This window comes from Pholis gunnellus, assembly GCF_910591455.1.
Source record: "Pholis gunnellus genome assembly, chromosome: 10".
NCBI classification, from domain to species: Eukaryota; Metazoa; Chordata; class Actinopteri; order Perciformes; family Pholidae; genus Pholis; species Pholis gunnellus.
The window spans coordinates 13249336-13272811 of record NC_136537.1 but is presented as its reverse complement, the minus strand read 5'-3'; the positions used below and the strand labels follow the sequence as shown (position 1 = coordinate 13272811).

The 23476-nt window shown below is 40.6% G+C and overlaps 6 protein-coding genes across 7 annotated transcripts in view; all 6 read right to left on the bottom strand.

The window, feature by feature from the left end:
• LOC306702495 (protocadherin alpha-10-like) overlaps positions 1–8304 on the bottom strand; it is a gene marked incomplete at both ends in the record, with an annotated part of 30546 nt that extends 22242 nt beyond the window's left edge. The window contains one exon of the mRNA XM_079168130.1: positions 8189–8304. Within this exon, the coding sequence (XP_079024256.1) occupies positions 8189–8304 (116 nt within the window). The remainder of the gene's footprint in view (positions 1–8188) is intronic.
• LOC306701784 (protocadherin alpha-C2-like) overlaps positions 1–23476 on the bottom strand; it is a gene marked incomplete at its 5' end in the record, with an annotated part of 179980 nt that overhangs the window by 121316 nt on the left and 35188 nt on the right. The window contains one exon of one of the 2 annotated variants that reach the window (XM_079167195.1): positions 21028–23379. The exons of the other annotated variant lie outside the window; for it this stretch is intronic. Coding sequence (XP_079023321.1) covers positions 21028–23379 — 2352 coding nt within the window. Of the gene's footprint in view, positions 1–21027; positions 23380–23476 lie in introns of those variants that run through there. 2 annotated transcript variants of the gene reach the window in all.
• LOC306702497 (protocadherin alpha-3-like) lies at positions 731–3106 on the bottom strand (the record flags this gene model as incomplete). Its single annotated transcript, XM_079168132.1, has 1 exon — positions 731–3106. One exon carries the CDS (start codon positions 3104–3106, stop codon positions 731–733), a length of 2376 nt encoding a protein of 791 aa, XP_079024258.1.
• LOC306702496 (protocadherin alpha-8-like) lies at positions 4073–6472 on the bottom strand (the record flags this gene model as incomplete). Its single annotated transcript, XM_079168131.1, has 1 exon — positions 4073–6472. One exon carries the CDS (start codon positions 6470–6472, stop codon positions 4073–4075), a length of 2400 nt encoding a protein of 799 aa, XP_079024257.1.
• On the bottom strand, positions 10955–13321 carry LOC306702494 (protocadherin alpha-3-like; the record flags this gene model as incomplete). Its single annotated transcript, XM_079168129.1, has 1 exon — positions 10955–13321. The coding sequence occupies one exon, from the start codon at positions 13319–13321 to the stop codon at positions 10955–10957; it is 2367 nt and encodes a 788-aa protein (XP_079024255.1).
• On the bottom strand, positions 14344–20136 carry LOC306702493 (protocadherin alpha-3-like; the record flags this gene model as incomplete). Its single annotated transcript, XM_079168128.1, has 2 exons — positions 14344–16404; positions 19789–20136. 2 exons carry the CDS (start codon positions 20134–20136, stop codon positions 14344–14346), a joined length of 2409 nt encoding a protein of 802 aa, XP_079024254.1.

Sequence of the window (23476 nt, the reverse complement as noted above, 5' to 3'; positions counted from 1 at the left end):
AACACACTTTAAATATAAAACATATTTTTATCTGACGTTCGATGCGGTTAAACATTTATATTGCCTGCTGAGAATGAGAGCATAAAAGAAGAAAAACATTGCATTCCATACCATTTTAAACCTAATGGAATGGAGAGGTAATATGATTCCACGTGATCACGGGGAATACCATTTAGTTCATAGTCGTAAACATAACAGTTTGAATTAACTGCTTTTAACAAAGTAGTGGTTTAACTTTTTTTTACAATATATTATCAGGTATCTGGACATCGGAGCAGAAATGTTCAGCACCATGGACAGCGAATGACGCCACTTATAATTGCGTTAAACCTCATGAAGGACTTTAGATTATATCACTGTAGCCCAGAAAGTTAAACAATGACGGTATGGATAAAGTGAAATTGCAAAAGTAATTTTATGAATCGAAGTATGCTGTCATACTGGTGGGTTTGAGTATAGTTGAGTATAGTGATGAGGAAGGAGACCACGGAATAGCAAAAGGATGAGTGAAGCATATATGCTAATATATATTAACAGCTGTTCTTCAACTTACAACTATTCTCAAAAGGACATACAGTTTGATCAAAATTACAGCTGGGTGAAAGTCAAGCATCATATGAACCACGATGCCAAACAAACAATGCGCTTACATCATATACAGTTGATGGACTGATCGTATTAATGAATGGGGCATATAAGTCACAGTTCCAGCGGAAACAAGCCAGGGTTTTCACCAAAAATATCTTACCTCTCCAGAAGTATGTCTCCTGTCAGGGAGCCCTAGTGTGTTCGCGTGGCTGCCCGGGACTATAGTAGATCCTACACTCATTCTGGGTCCAACTAACATGTAGCGTTTGTCTCCAGATCTGTATTGGATGCTGTGACACAGTGTCCCGTCAAAATTAGTCTCTTGCAGATATTTAGAAGTATAGTCTGTGGATTTAGAGCACTGCATTGCAATCAGCACGATGATACTGATGAGAAAAAGTGTTGAAACTGAGCCCAAAGTTATCATCAGGTAAAAAGTCACATTATTATCCTCCTCGTCAATTGTTGCACTTTTAACATCAGAAGCAGCAAAAGCCTCTTTGGGCTCCACGACTTTGACAATCACAGTAGCTGTTGCTGAGAGTGACACGTTCCCATTGTCTTTCACCAGTATGACCAGTTTATGCTCAGCCTCGTCTGTCTCTGTGAATGAGCGAAGTGTTCTGATCCGTCCTGTATAGCGGTCCAAACCAAAGAGACTGTGGTCAGTAACTTCCTGCAGTGAGAACAGTAACCAGCCGTTATATCCTATATCAGCGTCATAGGCTCTAACTTTAGTCACCAAGTGTCCTGCGTTCACATTGCGGGGAATCTCCTCCACGCCTTCAGCAGAACCGTTAGAGCTGACTGGATACAGGATGACTGGAGCGTTGTCGTTCTGATCCAGAATGAACACGTTCACTGTGACGTTGCTGCTTAGTGACGGAGTTCCAGAATCGGTGGCAACAACTTGGAACTGGAACGTTTTCAGAGTTTCAAAGTCAAAACTTTTAAGCGCCAAAATATCTCCATTTTCTGTGTTGATATTTAAAAACAGACCTAAATTATCCCCACTGCGATCCCTCGGAATGTGATATGAAATATGTGCATTATCACTCTCATCAAGGTCAGATGCCCTAACTGAAAATATTGGAGCTACTAGGTCATTGTTTTCAGTAATATAGAATGTATAGGGGCTCAGTGAAAACTGTGGTCTGTTATCGTTCACGTCTGATACAACAACACTTAATGTCTTTTCAGATGAGAGCGATGGCTCACCGGTGTCCTTTGCAACAATTGTAAGTTCATAGAAAGACTTTTCTTCTCTGTCCAGTCGTGATTTGGTCACTATCGCGTACATATTATCTTGCAAAGATGAAGATATAGCGAAAGGAACGTCTTCAGGTATAAAGCAGGAAACCTGACCATTGGGGCCTGAATCCAAATCGTTCACACTGATTAAAGCTACAGTCGTTCCAATTTTAGAATCTTCGGGAACTGATTTGGAAAATGATGTAATTTCAATCTCTGGGGGGTTGTCGTTAAGGTCGATTACCTTTATTATCACAGTTTTGTCTGCGGAAAAGGGGGCTATGCCCCTATCTGAAGCTTGGATATCAATTTCATAGCTTTCATTTTCCTCAAAATCAATCAGACCGGTCACTTTAATATATCCTGTCCCTGGGTCTATGTGAAATAGTTTTTGTAAATGTATATCTACTTCTTTACCAAATGAGTAAACAATTTCACTGTTTGCACCCTCGTCCAAATCGGTCGCATTAACCTGAATAACTAACGTACCAGTGGCTGCGTTTTCATATAGATTAGCAGAATATGCATCTTTTGTAAAAACAGGTGAATTGTCATTAACATCAAGCACCTCAATGATTATTTCTATTGTTCCAGACCTCGCTGGCCGCCCACCGTCAATAGCTGTGAGCAGAAGCTTGTGTTCTCTCAAAGCCTCTCTGTCTAACTGCTTCTTTAATATCAGAAAGGGCATCTTACGGTCTTCGCCCCTCTCCTTAACTTCCAAACGAAAGTGATCATTGTGGCTGAGTGTATACTGCTGAACAGCAAACTGACCACCATCGGGGTCGCGCGCAGGTTGAATCTGGAATCGTGCTCCCGGTAATGTCGATTCAAATATCTCCAGTCGCTTCTCTTTCTCTGGAAAGACGGGGGAGTGGTCGTTTACATCAAGCACCTCTATAGCCACATAATGGATTTCCAGAGGATTTTCTAGCACGGTCTTAAGGTTGATTATGCAGGCTTTGCTTCGTTCACAGATCTCTTCCCTGTCCACTTTCCTACTGACATACAGGATTCCCTCGTCCTTATTCAAACGAAAAAGGGGTTCCGTTGAACTGCCAACAATACGATATTCTCTATCTTTCAGCGTACCCTTATCAATTCCTAAGTCTTTCGCAATGTTTCCAACAACACTTCCTTCTTTCATCTCCTCGGAGATGGAATATCTGATCTGAGCGGATGCTTCGCTCCAAAACGTTACCAAAGCCAACATGTAGGCGACGCATCTCCATCGTACGATCCACGGCTGGCGTTGGCTTTGTTCCATAATGTACACGAGAACAAAGAATAATTCCTGGAACTGTAATCGTATGTTCAAGAAATAAAATCAGCCTTATTCCTTTGCGAAGTGCGTTCCATCGCCAATACAGTTCTTGGAATTGAACAGAGCTAGTCTTGTGTTCAAGCCTTTTACACGTAATGCCAAAATACAGGATTGGTCCTAACGGTGATGACGAAAAGCTCGAGGCACATATTTTGCTATTATACCGACACCATCCGATCCAAAACGTTATTGCAACACTCTTTGATACAAAAATATGGTGACGAGAAAAGTTCATACGACAACGAGAACAAAGTGACAAACAGCCTGTTAATACATGAGGACGGATTTGCAACAGTCAATTTCCTTAAGAAATGTCCTTCAGTCACAATGACTTTCTACTTCAAAAAGCGATTATTTCGAATAGTCTAGACTACTAAATCCTTATATCTGTGTCATTTACAGATAAATTATAGCATTTGTATATTTATAAAAAAAACAAACACGTCAGCACCACGGAGAGTGACAGTTCTTTCCGCAATCTGAGGTGTCGGAATATACTTTTAGCGTTATTGAAAACTGCATCAACTACCCAACAATAAGAAGACAGCGTCTGATACAACTTGATGTTACCTATAGGAAATGGACATCCTACTTTTGAAACACCGGGATATATTTCTTCTAAAAGACATTCGACCTTGGAGTTCGTTAATGCCTCTAAAATGTTACTATGAATTCCGCATTAATAGCCGATATGAAGGCAAGTAAACTCTATTATATAAATTGCACTATAGAAAGTTAGGCATTATGGGATTAAAATGCAATTCAGTCACATTTTAAACAGTTGATAGAAGGGGAACCCTCAAAAGCAGAGTCCATTTCTCTAAATACAAGTGTTAGTGTACTAAATGATCCAATGTAATTTGATTTGAATACGTGTATTCAGATAGCCATGTAATTATGCATTTCTTCTTAAAATGAAAGGACAGGTAGTTGTATTATATCAATGTGTCTTACCTCTCCAGGTGTCCTTCTGTCAGGGAGCACCAGTGTGTTCGCGTGGCTGCCCGGGACTATAGTAGATCCTACACTCATTCTGGGTCCAACTAACATGTAGCGTTTGTCTCCAGATCTGTACTGGATGCTGTGACACAGTGTCCCGTCATAATTAGTCTCTTGTAGATATTTAGAAGTATAGTCTGTGGATTTAGAGCACTGCATTGCAATCAGTACGATGATACTGATGAGAAAAAGTGTTGAAACTGAGCCCAAAGTTATCATCAGGTAAAAAGTCACATTATTATCCTCCTCGTCATTTGTTGCACTTTTAACATCAGAAGCAGCAAAAGCCTCTTTGGGCTCCACAACTTTGACAATCACAGTAGCTGTTGCTGAGAGTGACACGTTCCCATTGTCTTTCACCAGTATGACCAGTTTATGCTCAGCCTCGTCTGTCTCTGTGAATGAGCGAAGTGTTCTGATCCGTCCTGTATAGCGGTCCAAACCAAAGAGACTGTGGTCAGTAACTTCCTGCAGTGAGAACAGTAACCAGCCGTTATATCCTATATCAGCATCATAGGCTCTGACTTTAGTCACCAAGTGTCCTGCGTTCACATTGCGGGGAATCTCCTCCACACCTTCAGCAGAACCGTTAGAGCTGACTGGATACAGGATGACTGGAGCGTTATCGTTCTGATCCAGAATGAACACGTTCACTGTGACGTTGCTGCTTAGTGACGGAGTTCCAGAATCGGTCGCAACAACTCGGAAATGGAACGTTTTCAGAGTTTCAAAGTCAAAACCTTTTAGTGCCAAAATATCTCCATTTTCAGTATTTATGTTGAGAAATGAAGTTGCTGTGTTATCTTCTCTTCCATCTCTGAGAATATGATAGGATATAAGAGCATTGTCGTTCTCATCACGGTCAAAAGCTTTAACAGAAAACACAGAGTTTCCTGGCGCATTAGCTTCAGTGACATAGAAAGTATAGGGACTCAGTGAAAACTCTGGTCTGTTGTCATTCACATCACTTACAACAACGCTTATTGTCTTTTCAGACGATAATGGAGGCTGCCCAGTGTCTTTTGCATGTACTGTTATGATATAATTTGACTGTTCCTCTCTGTCCAGCGGCGATTTGGTTACTAATGAGTACATTTTGTCTTGTGAAGATGGTGATAAAGTAAATGGGACATCATCACCTATGGAGCAAATAACTTTTCCATTGAGACCAGAGTCCAAGTCATTTACACTGATAAGGGCAACTGTAGTTCCAGGTCTGGAATCTTCAGGGATGGAACTTGAAAATGAAGTTACTTCAATCTCAGGTGCGTTATCATTCACATCAACTATTTTGATAATGATGCTTTTTTGTGTAGCCAGCGGAGCCAGACCTTTATCTGATGCTTGAATTTCAATCTCATGTTTGTTCTTCTTTTCATAGTCTATTGAATCTTTCACAATAAGTTCCCCTGTTAATGGATTGATATCAAAAAGGCTTAATAATCTATGACTAACACTGTTGCTGAATGAATAAACTACTTCTCCGTTTGGACCGTCATCTAAATCAGTTGCATTCACTTGTAAGACTGTAGTTCCTACTAGAGCATTTTCATCCAGCATCACAGAGTAAATCTCTTGAGAAAAAACTGGCGCATTATCATTGACATCTAAAACATTTACCAGAATACTCATGTCCCCAGATTTCGGAGGTTTTCCTCCATCCACTGCTGTCAGCACTAATGAGTGGCTTCCCGCAATTTCCCTATCCAAAGACTTTTGAACAATCAATATAGGTATTTTACCATCTTCTCCCTTATCTTTAACTTCCAAACGAAAGTGGTCATTGGGGCTGAGTTTATACTGTTGAACAGAGAAAAGACCACCATCTGGATCTCGTGCGGCTTGTAGCGGAATACGTGCTCCGGGTAACACAGACTCGGAAATCTCCAGCGTTTTCTTTTTCTCTAGAAACTCAGGAGAATGGTCATTTATATCTAGAACTTCCACTGCAACATAGTGCACCTCCAGTGGATTTTCTAGCACAGTTTTGAGATTTATCAAACAGGTAGTGCTTCTTTCGCAAACCTCTTCTCTGTCAATCGTTTGGCTCACATACAAAATGCCGTCATTCTGATTTACATGAAAAAAGGGTTGCATAGCATTAGAAACGATCCGATACGTCCTGTCTTTCAGCGTGGTTTTATCTAATCCCAGGTCCTTTGCTATATTTCCAACCACAGTTCCTTCGTTAACTTCCTCCGAGATTGAATATCGTAATTGCGCCGAAGCCACGCTCCACAAAAGCACAGCAACCACACAGCCGACCCACTGTCTTCTCGCCCTTCTTGCGACGCATCCTCTTTGTTCCATGATTCAAAATATTCCTCACGGGATTTAATAACCGTGTTGTAAGAAACTAATCCAACACATCCGAGTATGTAAATGTTGACTATATTGAAGTTAAAAATTACCACTCTGCAAAATGTATAAAGACAGCAGCAAGCCGCCAACCGATACTCCCTTCATCGAACCGAGAGCGATAACAAGAGGTGGATCCAAAAAGCAGTGACGACAAGCTAAAGCCGTTATTTTCCAAGCACACTGACACCATGCGATCTCATTGCTCACTGCAAGGAAATCAAAGTTTCTACAGCCATATTGTATATAGCAAAATACCAACGTGTTATATGTATGTACTTTTGCCCTATGTGTGGAGGTTGTGAATGACAGTAGCCTATATCAGATGAGAGGAGGCCTTCTCAAGCGGATTTAACAAGTAAACACAAAAGTTAAATTCCTTTGAATGGAGCTGGATACATCAAATCCTCCCAAATGTGTGATGCCCACGTGTAATAATGTTGAATACCATTAGTCATGAACATAAAAGTGGGAATGAATTGCTTTAAAAAAGTAGTGGTTTGACTTTTTTTTTTAAATAATTTATCATCAGGTATCTGGACGTAAGAGCAGGAAATCTCAGCACCCTGGACAGCAAATGACGCCAATTAAAATTTCGTCAAACTTCATGAATAGCTTTGGATCACATCACTGTAGCCCAGAAAGTTAAACAATGGCTTTATGGATAAAGTGAAAGTGTAGAATGTTATTTCATGAATCAAAGTATGCTGTAACACTTGTAAGGGGTTTTCAAAGTATAGTGAACAGGAAGGAGACCACGAAATAACAAAAGGATGAGTGACTCATATATACACTAATCTATGTTAACAGCTATTCTTCAATTTACAACTATTCTTAAAAGGACATATAGTGTGATCAAGATTACAGCTGGGTGAAAGTCAAGTCTCCTGTGAACTACGATGCCAAACAAACAATGCGCTTACATCATACAGTTGATGACCTTATTGATGAACGGGCAGATAAATCACAGTTCCAGCGGAAACAAGCCATGGTTTTCACAAAAAAAGTCTTACCTCTCCAGAAGTATGTCTCCTGTCAGGGAGCCCTAGTGTGTTCGCGTGGCTGCCCGGGACTATAGTAGATCCTATACTCATTCTGGGTCCAACTAACATGTAGCGTTTGTCTCCAGATCTGTATTGGATGCTGTGACACAGTGTCCCGTCATAATTAGTCTCTTGTAGATATTTAGAAGTATAGTCTGTGGATTTAGAGCACTGCATTGCAATCAGCACGATGATACTGATGAGAAAAAGTGTTGAAACTGAGCCCAAAGTTATCATCAAGTAAAAAGTCACATTATTATCCTCCTCGTCCTTTGTTGCACTTTTAACATCAGCAGCAGCAAAAGCCTCTTTGGGCTCCACAACTTTGACAATCACAGTAGCTGTTGCTGAGAGTGACACGTTCCCATTGTCTTTCACCAGTATGACCAGTTTATGCTCAGCCTCGTCTGTCTCTGTGAATGAGCGAAGTGTTCTGATCCGTCCTGTATAGCGGTCCAAACTAAAGAGACTGTGGTCAGTAACTTCCTGCAGTGAGAACAGTAACCAGCCGTTATATCCTATATCAGCGTCATAGGCTCTGACTTTAGTCACCAAGTGTCCTGCGTTCACATTGCGGGGAATCTCCTCTACACCTTCAGCAGAACCGTTAGAGCTGACTGGATACAGGATGACTGGAGCGTTGTCGTTCTGATCCAGAATGAACACGTTCACTGTGACGTTGCTGCTTAGTGACGGAGTTCCAGAATCTGTGGCAACAACTCGGAACTGGAACGTTTTCATTGTTTCAAAGTCAAAACTTTTTAGAGCCAAAATATCTCCATTTTCAGAGTTCATGTTGAGAAATGATATTACTTTGTTATCTTCACTTCGATCTCTGAGAATATGATAGGATATGAGAGCATTGTCGTTCTCATCACGGTCAAAAGCTTTAACAGAGAACACAGAGGTACCTGGCTCATTAGCTTCAGTGACGTAGAAAGTATAGGGACTCAGTGAAAACTCTGGACTGTTGTCATTCACATCTGACACCACAATGCTTATTGTCTTTTCAGATGTTAATGAAGGCTGGCCAGCGTCTTTTGCAGTAATTGTTACATCATACTTTGAATGTTTCTCTCTGTCCAGAGGCGATTTGGTGACTAATGAATACATATTGTCTTGTAAAGACGGCGATAAAGTAAATGGGACATCATCACCGATGGAGCAAATCACTTTTCCATTGAGACCAGAGTCCAAGTCATTTACACTGATAAGGGCAACTGTAGTTCCAGGTCTGGAATCTTCAGGGATGGAGTTTGAAAATGAAGTAACTTCAATCTGGGGTGCGTTATCATTGACGTCAACTATCTGGATTATGACGCTTTTCTCTGTAGTTAGAGGAGCAAAACCTTTATCTGATGCTTCAATTTCAATTTCGTACTTGTCCTTTTTTTCATAATCTATCAGACCTTTAACAAGTATCTCGCCTGTTGCTGTATTGATCTCAAAAAGCTTAAATAATTCATTACTCACACTGTTACCAAATGAGTAATACACTTCTCCATTTTGACCGTCATCTAAATCCGTTGCATTTACCTGTACGATTGTTGTGCCTATTGGAGAATTTTCAGAGAGCGTAACAGAGTAAATATCCTTTGAGAAAACAGGAGTGTTATCATTAACATCCAAAACGTTTACTAGAATATTCATACTACCAGTTTTGGGAGGTTTACCTCCATCCAGTGCTGTCAGCACCAATGAGTTACTTCCTGCTGCTTCCCTATCCAAAGATTTCTGCAAAACCAATATTGGTATTTTACCATCTTCTCCTTTATCCCTAACTTCCAAACGGAAATGATCGTTGTGGCTGAGTTTATATTGCTGCACGGAGAAATGACCACTGTCTTGATCCCGCGAGGGTTTCAGCTGAAATCGTGCTCCAGGCAACACGGACTCAAAAATGTCCAAACGTTTCTCTTTATCTGGGAAACTGGGAGAATGGTCGTTTATATCCAGCACCTCCACTACAACATAATGTACCTCCAGAGGGTTTTCTAGCACGGTTTTCAGATTTATTAAACACGTACTGCTCTGCGCGCACACCTCTTCCCGGTCAATCTTTCGGCTCACATACAGGACACCATCATTCTGATTTACATGGAAAAGCGGATCTGCATTACTAGAAACAATCCGATACTTTCTTTCTTTTAGTATGCTTTTATCCAGTCCCAGATCCTTTGCTATATTTCCAACCACAGTTCCTTCGTTAACTTCCTCAGAGATGGAATATCGTATTTGGGCCGAAGCCACGCTCCACAAAAGCACAACCACGCAGCCGACCAAATATCCTCTCGCCCTTCGTCCCTCGTATCTTCTTTGTTCCATGATTAAACGCGAAATCTTCAGTAATCCATCACCAAACCAATAACTGCGTAATAATGACGGAATCCAACTCTTCAGTGTCAGAACATATTCATCGTCTCCTTACAACGACAGGCATGAGGGAAGTATTTCCAAAGGCAGCCTTCAAGTGATAAGCGATTGTGTTCATATCCAACTGATGAATCCACCAATAGGCGGAAACAAAATGCGCAGATTTGCACATGCAATCCAGACTCTTCCACTACACTGACACCATGCGATCAAAATTCTCCCTACAGAAAATCCAAAGCCAGTAGCACGTTAGCTTAATGATAGATAGTTTGTGTTCATCTTTAATTGTTAATCATTTATCGCAAAACAGTACACAAAACTATTATGGTGAATGCAAATGAGCAGGCTGCTCTCTCTCTAAACACAAAAACTGCTCCAGATGAATGGAAAACTAACCTTTTCACAATGTTGAGAGGAATTTTCCTAACATGTGAGGATATGTTTACTTCATCTGATGAAGTTTTATGAAATAAACCACTGACCACTTAGGTCCAGCTACATTTGGTGATAATATTCAATTTAGGTTTGTAAATAATAAACCCTGGACACTAGCTTATTCGGGGATCAAACTTTCCAAGGAAAACAAGAGCAGGTAACACATCCAATGATACATATTTCGAAAGCATAGGCCCCAGGAAGGCATATACATGTGTGCAGTAAAAATGTAAATGAAATAGTTACCGGACAAATATATTCCACTCCAAATTATGTTCAAAAGCAACAAATCTGAAGTATGAATTTACATTCACTATTTAGTCATCACATGCTTTCTCTCAAAACAACCATGATCAATATATTCCCACTGAACTGATGGTTTTAATTGCCGCATCAATTTAACCACTGCTTAATGCTTTACTCACCGCATTCAACGCGAACAGTAAACACTTTACAGCCAAGTCCGTTACAAATACTAAGAGTGAACATTTGACATACGGTTTAATGAATATTAACACATACATTTCCCCAAAACACATGTGTTAGTGCCCAATGCGTCAATATGGCAAGGGGAAAAAACTGTCTAAAAATGTCTTACCTCTCCAGGTGTCCTCCTGTCAGGGAGCACCAGTGTGTTCGCATGGCTGCCTGGGACTATCGTAGATCCTATACTCATTCTGGGTCCAACTAACATGTAGCGTTTGTCTCCAGATCTGTACTGGATGCTGTGACACAGTGTCCCGTCATAATTAGTCTCTTGTAGATATTTAGAAGTATAGTCTGTGGATTTAGAGCACTGCATTGCAATCAGCACGATGATACTGATGAGAAACAGTGTGGAAACTGAGCCCAAAGTTATCATCAGGTAAAAAGTCACATTATTATCCTCCTCGTCATTTGTTGCACTTTTAACATCAGAAGCAGCAAAAGCCTCTTTGGGCTCCACAACTTTAACAATCACAGTAGCTGTTGCTGAGAGTGACACGTTCCCATTGTCTTTCACCAGTATGACCAGTTTATGCTCAGCCTCGTCTGTCTCTGTGAATGAGCGAAGTGTTCTGATCCGTCCTGTATAGCGGTCCAAACCAAAGAGACTGTGGTCAGTAACTTCCTGCAGTGAGAACAGTAACCAGCCGTTATATCCTATATCAGCGTCATAGGCTCTGACTTTAGTCACCAAGTGTCCTGCGTTCACATTGCGGGGAATCTCCTCCACACCTTCAGCAGAACCGTTAGAGCTGACTGGATACAGGATGACTGGAGCGTTGTCGTTCTGATCCAGAATGAACACGTTCACTGTGACGTTGCTGCTTAGTGACGGAGTTCCAGAATCTGTGGCAACAACTCGGAACTGGAACGTTTTCATTGTTTCAAAGTCAAAACTTTTTAGGGCCAAAATATCTCCACTATCAGTATTTATGTTGAGAAATGAAGTTACTTTATCTCCACTTCCATCTCTGAGAATATGATAGGATATGAGAGCATTGTCTGTCTCATCACGGTCAAAAGCTTTAACAGAGAACACAGAGATACCTGGCTCATTAGCTTCAGTGACATAGAAAGTATAGGGACTCAGTGAAAACTCTGGTCTGTTGTCATTCACATCTGACACCACAATATCTATTTGTTTTGCTGAAAATAGTGGCGGTTGACCAGCGTCTTTTGCAACTATTGTTAGCTCATAGTTGAGCTTTTTCTCTCTGTCCAGAGGTGATTTTGTCACTAATGAATACATTTTGTCTTTTAATGATGGGGTTAAAGCAAATGGGACATCCTCACCTATAGAGCAAATAACCTTTCCATTGAGACCAGAGTCCAAGTCATTTACACTGATAAGGGCAACTGTAGTTCCAGGTCTGGAATCTTCAGGGATGGAACTTGAAAATGAAGTAACTTCTATCTCGGGTGCGTTATCATTCACGTCAACTATCCTAATGATGACACTGTTGTCTGTTTTAAGAGGAGGGAGACCTTTATCTGATGCCTCAATTTCAATTTCATATCTGTCCTTCTCTTCATAGTCTATCAAACCTTGAACAGTTATCTCGCCTGTTAATGGATTGATATAAAATAGATTTAATATATTTTGATTCATACTGTTGCCAAATGAATAAACTACATCCCCGTTTGGACCGTCATCTAAATCAGTTGCATTCACTTGTATAACTGTTGTTCCCACTGGAGCATTTTCATTGAGCATAACAGAATAAACATCTTTAGAGAAAACAGGTGCGTTATCATTAACATCTGAAACATTTACTAAAATGTTCATTTCGCCAGATTTCGGAGGTTTTCCTCCATCCAGTGCTGTCAGTACCAATGAGTGGCTTCCTGCAGTTTCTCTGTCTAAAGGTTTTTGAACAATCAATATTGGTATTTTACCATCTTCCCCTTTATCCTTAACTTCTAAACGGAAGTGATCGTTTTGGCTGAGTTTATACTGTTGCACGGAGAAATGACCGCTGTCTGGATCCCGTGAAGGTTTTAATTGAAATCGTGCTCCAGGTAAAACAGACTCGAAAATCTCCAGCGTTTTCTCTTTTTGCGGGAAAATGGGCGAATGGTCGTTTATATCCAGCACCTCCACCTCGACATAATGTACCTCCAGAGGGTTTTCTAGAACCGTTTTCAGATTAATTACACACGTACTGCTCTGTGCGCACACCTCTTCTCTGTCAATCTTTCGGCTCACATACAGGACACCATCATTCTGATTTACGTGGAAAAGATGATCGGCATTACTAGAAACAATCCGATACTTCCTGTCTTTCAGTGTGTTTTTATCTAATCCCAGATCCTTTGCTATATTTCCAACCACAGTTCCTTCGTTAACTTCCTCAGAGATGGAATATCGTGATTGCGCCGTGGCCACGCTCCACAAAAGCACAGCAACCACGCAGCCGACCAAATATCCTCTCGCACTTCTTGGCTTGCATCGTCTTTGTTCCATGGTTGAACCCCAAAGCATCAGTAATCCATCATAAGAAATAGTATAGAAAATATAATCCAGCTCTCCCCTGTATAGATATTCACTCTCCTATATATTCAGAAATAGCAGCGCGTCCTCCAACAATGAGCTCAGAAAAGGCTGTACTAATATCGAAGAGAATGTTAATAAGAGGTGGAACCCAAATCCAATGACGACAAGCTCGCTTACTGTTGACTTTTTACGTTACACTGACACCACGCGACCAGACGTCTCACTGCAGAGAAGTGGAAGGGATGTAGCAAATTAGACAAATGGTCATTTGTTTTGTAGCTACTGCGAACTTCTCACCAAACGTCATCGAGTATTTGGTAAGAGACAAGGAGGTTGCCTCCTTCTCATTACACATGAAAACTCCAAATCACCTTGAAATAACGTGAGAAATGTTAGAGAATTCGGCATAACAGACCAACAGGCAGTAATCACTATATAATATGCAATAAATGGAAAATAGAAATCAATGCTCAAAGTCAAAACTGTATATAAGAGACATTAAGGTGCTGATTGGATTTTTAAATCTAGTCACAAGATTCATGAACTAGAATTGACTGCAAATGTTTCATCACTCTTAGCGTTAAAGAAGAACTCTGTCGTTACAATGACAATGGATCACACCTGCAATATAACAGCCAACAGATTCAACCAAAACCATGACAAAATATAATGCCAGTGTGTGTAGCAAGCAAACAAATCAAATATCAACCATCACGCCACAGTTGTCATAAAACTCATTGCTTGCGGTCGATATACTTCGTATGCCAATAATATAAAATATGGATTTACATTCGCTCACAAGAGTGAGTGCCAGTGCAGGACCACAGTATTTTCCTAATCTCAAGCAAGTATTTTCATAATTGCTTGCCATGATTTAACAACCCCTCAAAAATTACTTTTCACATAGATTAGAGGAATGATTTGAAGCATGGTCGATAGGAGCAGATATGGTTTAGATTTGACTCTCAACATATAGTACAATTCAATTAAGATTAAAAGTGAAAAAAATAAATCAAAATATCACATCTTTGAATATGTCTTACCTCTCCAGAAGTATGTCTCCTGTCAGGGAGCCCTAGTGTGTTCGCGTGGCTGCCCGGGACTATAGTAGATCCTACACTCATTCTGGGTCCAACTAACATGTAGCGTTTGTCTCCAGATCTGTACTGGATGCTGTGACACAGTGTCCCGTCATAATTAGTCTCTTGTAGATATTTAGAAGTATAGTCTGTGGATTTAGAGCACTGCATTGCAATCAGCACGATGATGCTGATGAGAAAAAGTGTTGAAACTGAGCCCAAAGTTATCATCAGGTAAAAAGTCACATTATTATCCTCCTCGTCATTTGTTGCACTTTTAACATCAGCAGCAGCAAAAGCCTCTTTGGGCTCCACGAGTTTGACAATCACAGTAGCTGTTGCTGAGAGTGACACGTTCCCATTGTCTTTCACCAGTATGACCAGTTTATGCTCAGCCTCGTCTGTCTCTGTGAATGAGCGAAGTGTTCTGATCCGTCCTGTATAGCGGTCCAAACCAAAGAGACTGTGGTCAGTAACTTCCTGCAGTGAGAACAGTAACCAGCCGTTATATCCTATATCAGCGTCATAGGCTCTGACTTTAGTCACCAAGTGTCCTGCGTTCACATTGCGGGGAATTTCCTCCACACCTTCAGCAGAACCGTTAGAGCTGACTGGATACAGGATGACTGGAGCGTTGTCGTTCTGATCCAGAATGAACACGTTCACTGTGACGTTGCTGCTTAGTGACGGAGTTCCAGAATCTGTGGCAACAATTCGGAACTGGAACGTTTTCAGAGTTTCAAAGTCAAAACTTTTTAGAGCCAAAATATCTCCACTATCAGTATTTATGTTGAGAAATGAAGTTACTTTGTTATCTCCACTGCCATCTCTGAGAATATGATAGGATATTAGAGCATTGTCGTTCTCATCACTGTCAAAAGCTTTAACAGAGAACACAGAGGTACCTGGCTCATTAGCTTCAGTGACATAGAAAGTATAGGGACTCAGTGAAAACTCTGGTCTGTTGTCATTCACATCTGACACCACAATATCTATTTTCTTAGTAAAGAATAGCGGTGGTTGACCAGCGTCTTTTCCAACTATTGTCAGCTCATAGTTGGCCTTTTTCTCTCTATCCAGTGGGGACTTTGTTACTAATGAATACATGTTGTCTTTTAAGGATGGTGATAAAGTGAACGGAACATCCTCAACTAAGGAGCAAATCACTTTTCCATTGAGACCAGAGTCCAAGTCATTTACACTGATAAGGGCAACTGTAGTTCCAGGTCTGGAATTTTCAGGAATGGAACTGGAAAATGAAGTAACTTCAATCTCAGGTGCGTTATCATTCACGTCAACTATCTTAATAATTACGCTTTTTTCTGTTGTAAGAGGAGCAGTACCTTTATCTGATGCCTCAATTTCAATTTCATATCTGTCCTTCTCTTCATAATCTATTAAACCTTGAACAGTTATCTCGCCTGTTAATGGATTGATCTCAAATAGGTTTAATATATTTTGATTCATACTGTTGCTAAATGAGTAAACTACTTCTCCATTTGTTCCTTCGTCTAAATCAGTTGCATTCACTTCTATGACTGTTGTGCCTATTGGGGAATTTTCATCGAGCACAACAGAATAAACATCTTTAGAGAAAACGGGTGCATTATCATTAATATCCAAAAGCTTTACTAGAATATTCATAGTACCAGATTTTGGAGGTTTTCCTCCATCCAGTGCTGTCAGTATCAATGAGTGGCTTCCTGCAGTTTCTCTGTCTAAAGGTTTTTGAACAACCAATATTGGTATTTTACCATCTTCCCCTTTATCTTTAACTTCCAAACGGAAGTGGTCGCTGTGGCTGAGTTTATACTGCTGCACGGAGAATTGACCACTGTCTCGATCCCGTGAGGCTTTGAGCTGAAATCGTGCTCCGGGCAACACGGACTCTGAAATCTCCAATCGTTTCTCTTTCTCTGTGAAAATGGGCGAATGGTCGTTTATATCCAGCACCTCTACTTCGACATAATGTACCTCCAGAGGGTTTTCTAGAACAGTTTTCAGATTAATTAAACACGTACTGCTCTGTGCGCACACCTCTTCTCTGTCAATCTTTCGGCTCACATACAGGACACCATCATTCTGATTTACGTGGAAAAGATGATCTGCATTACTAGAAACAATCCGATACTTCCTGTCTTTCAGTGTGTTTTTATCTAATCCCAGATCCTTTGCTATATTTCCAACCACAGTTCCTTCGTTGACTTCCTCAGAGATGGAATATCGTGATTGCGCCGTGGCCACGCTCCACAAAAGCACAGCAACCACGCAGCCGACCAAATATCCTCTCGCACTTCTTGGTTTGCATCGTCTTTGTTCCATGGTTGAACCCGAAAGCATCAGTAATCCATCATAAGAAATAGTATAGAAAATGTAATCCAGCTCTCCCCTGTATAGATATTCACTCTCCTATATATTCAGAAATAGCAGCGCGTCCTCCAACAATGAGCTCAGAAAAGGCTGTACTAATATCGAAGAGAATGTTAATAAGAGGTGGAACCCAAATCCAATGACGACAAGCTCGCTTACTATTTACTTTTTACGTTACACTGACACCACGCGACCAGACGTCTCACTGCAGAAAAGTGGAAGGGATGTATTAAATTAGACAAATGACCAACAAGCATTAATCACTTCATAGTCAGCAAAAAAAGGAAAATAGAAAGCAATGCTCAAAGTCAAAACTGCATATAAGAGGAATGAGGTTGCTGATTGGATTTTTAAAACTAGTAACAAAATTCAGGAACTAGAATTGACTGAGAAAATGTTCAATCGCTCTTAACTTAAAGAAGAACTCTGTAGTTACAACGACAAAGGATCACACGTGCAATATAAAACCAAATAACAGCCAACAGATTCAACCAAAACCATGTCAAAATATCATGCCAGTGTGTGTTGCAAGCAAACAAATCAAATATCAACCATCACGCCACAGTTTTCATAAAACCCATTGCTTGCTGCAAAAGTCCTTCATATGCCAATAATATAAACTATGGATTTACATTCGCTCTTAAGAGTGAGTTCCAGTGCAGGACCACAGTGTTTTCCTAATCTCAACCAAGTATTTTCATAATTTTTTTGCCACAACTTAACAACCCCTAAAAAAATGACTTTTCATTTAAAGTAGGGGTATGATTTAACGCATGGACGATAGGAGCTTCGAAGATGAATCATTCTAACCTTGTCTGGGAATAAAATACTATAGATAAAAAATATGCAGATATGGTTTGTTGAATACAAAAGTGTGCCTTGTGTGTTGAGAAGGTGTTTGACATGTCTCCCTCAAGAAAAAGTGAAACAAAAAATATATATAAACAAAAACAAAAAATCACTTCTTTGAATATGTCTTACCTCTCCAGGTGTCCTCCTGTCAGGGAGCCCCAGTGTGTTCGCGTGGCTGCCCGGGACTATTGTAGATCCTATACTCATTCTGGGTCCAACTAACATGTAGCGTTTGTCTCCAGATCTGTACTGGATGCTGTGACACAGTGTCCCGTCATAATTAGTCTCTTGTAGATATTTAGAAGTATAGTCTGTGGATTTAGAGCACTGCATTGCAATCAACACGATGATACTGATGAGAAAAAGTGTTGAAACTGAGCCCAAAGTTATCATCAGGTAAAAAGTCACATTATTATCCTCCTCGTCATTTGTTGCACTTTTAACATCAGCAGCAGCAAAAGCCTCTTTGGGCTCCACAACTTTGACAATCACAGTAGCTGTTGCTGAGAGTGACACGTTCCCATTGTCTTTCACCAGTATGACCAGTTTATGCTCAGCCTCGTCTGTCTCTGTGAATGAGCGAAGTGTTCTGATCCGTCCTGTATAGCGGTCCAAACCAAAGAGACTGTGGTCAGTAACTTCCTGCAGTGAGAACAGTAACCAGCCGTTATATCCTATATCAGCGTCATAGGCTCTGACTTTAGTCACCAAGTGTCCTGCGTTCACATTGCGGGGAATCTCCTCCACACCTTCAGCAGAACCGTTAGAGCTGACTGGATACAGGATGACTGGAGCGTTGTCGTTCTGATCCAGAATGAACACGTTCACTGTGACGTTGCTGCTTAGTGACGGAGTTCCAGAATCTTTGGCAACAACTTGGAACTGGAACGTTTTCAGAGTTTCATAGTCAAAACTTTTTAGAGCCAAAATATCTCCATTTTCAGTATTTATGTTGAGAAATGAAGTTACTTTATTTTCTTTGCTTCCATCTCTGAGAATATGATAGGATATAAGAGCATTGTCTGTCTCATCACGGTCAAAAGCTTTAACAGAAAACACAGAGTTACCTGGCTCATTAGCTTCAGTGACATAGAAAGTATAGGGGCTAATTAAAAACTCTGGACTGTTGTCATTCACGTCTGACACCACAATGCTTATTGTCTTTTCAGATGATAATGGAGGCTGGCCAGCGTCTTTCGCAGTAATTGTTACATCATAATGTGACTGTTTCTCTCTGTCCAGAGGCAATTTGGTGACTAATGAATACATGTTGTCTTGTAAAGACGGCGATAAAGCAAACGGAATATCCTCCCCTATAGAGCAAATCACTTTTCCATTGAGACCAGAGTCCAAGTCACTTACACTGATAAGGGCAACTGTAGTTCCAGGTCTGGAATCTTCTGGGATGGAACTTGAAAATGAAGTAACTTCAATCACAGGTGCGTTATCATTCACGTCAACTATTTTGATTATTACACTTGTTTCTGTTGCTAAAGAAGCAATACCTTTATCTGATGCTTGAATTTCAATTTCATATTTTTCCTTTTCTTCATAGTCTATTAAAGCTTTAACAATGAGCTCACCTGTTAATTGATTTATATCAAATAGTTTCAATAATCTTTGATTGATACTGTTGGTAAATGAGTAAACTACATCTCCGTTTGGACCGTCATCTAAATCAGTTGCATTCACTTGTATGACTGTTGTTCCTATTGGAGCATTTTCATTGAGCATCACAGAATAAACGTCTTTAGAGAAAACAGGTGCGTTATCATTGATATCTACAACAGTTACTAAAATGTTAATTTCGCCAGATTTCGGAGGTTTTCCTCCATCCACTGCTGTCAACACCAATGAGTGGCTTCCTGCAGTTTCTCTGTCTAAAGATTTTTTTACAACTAGTATTGGTATTTTACCATCTTCCCCTTTATCCTTTACTTCCAAACGGAAGTGATCGTTGTCAGTAAGTTTATAGTGTTGCACGGAAAAATGACCACTGTCTGGATCACGTGCTGCTTTTAGCTGAATACGTGCTCCAGGTGTTACAGATTCTGACATCTCCAACGTTGTCACTTTCTCCGGAAAATTGGGAGAATGGTCGTTTATATCCAGCACCTCCACTACAACATAATGTACCTCGAGAGGGTTTTCTAGCACGGTTTTCAGATTTATTAAACACGTACTGCTCTGCGCACAGACCTCTTCTCTGTCAATCGTTCGGCTCACATACAGGACACCATCATTCTGATTGACATGGAAAAGGGGATCTGCATTACTAGAAACAATCCGATACTTCCTGTCTCTCAGTGTGCTTTTATCCAGTCCCAGATCCTTTGCTATATTTCCAACCACAGTTCCTTCGTTAACTTCCTCAGAGATGGAATATCGTATTTGCGCCGAAGCCACGTTCCACAAAAGCACAGCAACCACACAGCCGACCAAATATCCTCTCGCCCTTCGTCCCTCGTATCTTCTTTGTTCCATGATTAAACCCAAACACATCAGTAATCCATCACAAGGACCACTGCTTCGATGTAAAGAAGGAATCCAACACTCTCTTATGTGTTCATATTGATTGACTTCCAATATATCCAGAAATTGGGGCAAACCGACCGTTTACGCAAAATAAGCACAGAAACGATCCCGTCAGTATCGAAGTGAAAATGTTGCCGGGAGGTGGAACCAAACAATCACACTGAGCTCGGTTAAGGATGAGATTTCACGTTACACTGACACCATGCGACCTTAATTCTCACTGCATAAATGTGATCAAAGTACTGCACATTATATCAATGTTAGTTTGTTTTAAAGACCAGAAAACGAAGCAAAATACTTCAACACCATGGACAGCAATTGCAACGTTTTGCAGTTCAGTATACTTAAGAGAGTATCATAGTGTCTTTCCGGTTATTTATTTATATTTAGTTAACTTGAGCTGTTTCTTCACAGTACCATGTCTTAGTTGCAATTCTACATACTTCACTCTTTCGTTATGGGTTGTTCTTGGCTTTGCGGAAAAAGAGCATTTATGATATATGCATCAATAGGACATCAATCAGCTTTCATTTGTTCCTCTGCCATTTTAAATGACCAAGCTAGTGTAATCGATGGAAGAGGGTTTTAAGAGCGAACAATTAAACCACATGAAATCAACATTAAACAAACGCAAATTACAGCAACAAAATAAAAAAGATACCAAGAGAAAGTTAGGGATTTCCACACGGAAATACATCATCAATGTTACCAGGAGAAACAAGAGAAGCCAGCAAATCCAGTGTCATATGAGAAACAACACCCAGAAAGGATACGTTGCATATTTAGGAAAAAAATATTTACAGTAAGCCACCTGAAAGTTTGAGCATCAATATGTCTTACCTCTCCAGGTGTCCTCCTGTCAGGGAGCATCAGTGTGTTCGCGTGGCTGCCCGGTACTATAGTAGATCCTATACTCATTCTGGGTCCAACTAACATGTAGCGTTTGTCTCCAGATCTGTACTGGATGCTGTGACAAAGTGTTCCGTCATAATTAGTCTCTTGTAGATATTTAGAAGTATAGTCTGTGGATTTAGAGCACTGCATTGCAATCAACACGATGATACTGATGAGAAAAAGTGTTGAAACTGAGCCCAAAGTTATCATCAGGTAAAAAGTCACATTATTATCCTCCACGTCATTTGTTGCACTTTTAACATCAGAAGCAGCAAAAGCCTCTTTGGGCTCCACGAGTTTGACAATCACAGTAGCTGTTGCTGAGAGTGACACGTTCCCATTGTCTTTCACCAGTATGACCAGTTTATGCTCAGCCTCGTCTGTCTCTGTGAATGCGCGAAGTGTTCTGATCCGTCCTGTATAGCGGTCCAAACCAAAGAGACTGTGGTCAGTAACTTCCTGCAGTGAGAACAGTAACCAGCCGTTATATCCTATATCAGCGTCATAGGCTCTGACTTTAGTCACCAAGTGTCCTGCGTTCACATTGCGGGGAATCTCCTCCACACCTTCAGCAGAACCGTTAGAGCTGACTGGATACAGGATGACAGGAGCGTTGTCGTTCTGATCCAGAATGAACACGTTCACTGTGACGTTGCTGCTTAGTGACGGAGTTCCAGAATCTGTGGCAACGACTTGGAACTGGAACGTTTTCAGAGTTTCAAAGTCAAAACTTTTTAGAGCCAAAATATCTCCACTTTCAGTATTTATGTTGATAAATGATGTCGCTTTATTTCCTTCGCTTCCATCTCTGAGAATCTGATAGGATATAAGAGCATTGTCGGGCTCATCACGGTCAAAAGCTTTCACAGAAAACACAGAGGTACCTGGCTCATTAGCTTCGGTGACATAGAAAGTATAGGGACTCGTTAAAAACTCCGGACTGTTGTCATTCACATCTGACACCACAACGCTTATTGTCTTTTCAGATGATAATGGCGGCTGGCCAGCGTCTTTAGCAGTAATTGTTACATCATAATGTGACTGTTTCTCTCTATCTAGAGGCGATTTGGTCACTAATGAGTACATTCTGTCTTGTGAAGATGGCGATAAAACAAATGGGACATCATCATCTATAGAGCAAATAACTTTTCCATTGAGACCAGAGTCCAAGTCATTTACACTGATAAGGGCAACTGTAGTTCCAGGTCTGGAATCTTCAGGGATGGAACTTGAAAATGAGGTAACTTCAATCACAGGTGCGTTATCATTCACATCAACTATTTTAATTAAGACGCTTTTTTCTGTTGCCAGAGGAGCCATACCTTTATCTGAGGCTCGAATTTCAATCTCATATTTGTCCCGCTCCTCATAATCAATTAAACTTTTAACAATGATCTCACCTGTTGATGGATTTATATCAAACAGTTTTAATAACCGTTGATTGATACTGTTCGTAAACGAGTAAACTACATCTCCGTTTGGACCGTCATCTAAATCAGTTGCATTCACTTGTATGACTGTTGTGCCTATTGGAGCATTTTCATCCAGCATCACAGAAAACATTTCTTTAGAGAAAACAGGTACGTTATCATTAACGTCTAAAACATTTACTAAAATGTTCATTTCGCCAGATTTTGGAGGTTTTCCTCCATCCAGTGCTGTCAGTATCAATGAGTGGCTTCCTGCAGTTTCTCTGTCTAAAGATTTTTTTACAACTAGTATTGGTATTTTACCATCTTCTCCTTTATCCTTTACTTCCAAACGGAAGTGATCGTTGTCACTAAGTTTATAGTGCTGCACGGAAAAATGACCACTGTCTGGATCACGTGCGGCTTTTAGCTGAATACGTGCGCCAGGTGTTACAGATTCTGACATCTCCAACGTTGTCACTTTCTCCGGGAAACTGGGAGAGTGATCGTTTATATCCAGCACCTCCACTACAACATAATGTACCTCGAGAGGGTTTTCTAGCACGGTTTTCAGATTTATTAAACACGTACTGATCATCGCACAGACCTCCTCTCTGTCAATCTTTCGGCTCACATACAGGACACCATCATTCTGATTTACATGGAAAAGGGGATCTGCATTACTAGAAACAATCCGATACTTCCTGTCTCTCAGTGTGCTTTTATCCAGTCCCAGATCCTTTGCTATATTTCCAACCACGGTTCCTTCGTTAACTTCCTCAGAGATGGAATATCGTATTTGCGCCGAAGCCACGCTCCACAAAAGCGCAACCACGCAGCCGACCAAATATCCTCTCGCCCTTCGTCTCTCGTATCTTCTTTGTTCCATGATTAACCCAAAATACATCAGTAATCCATCACAAGGACCACTGCTTCGATGTAAAGAATGAATCCAACACTCTCATATGTGTTCATATTGATTACAT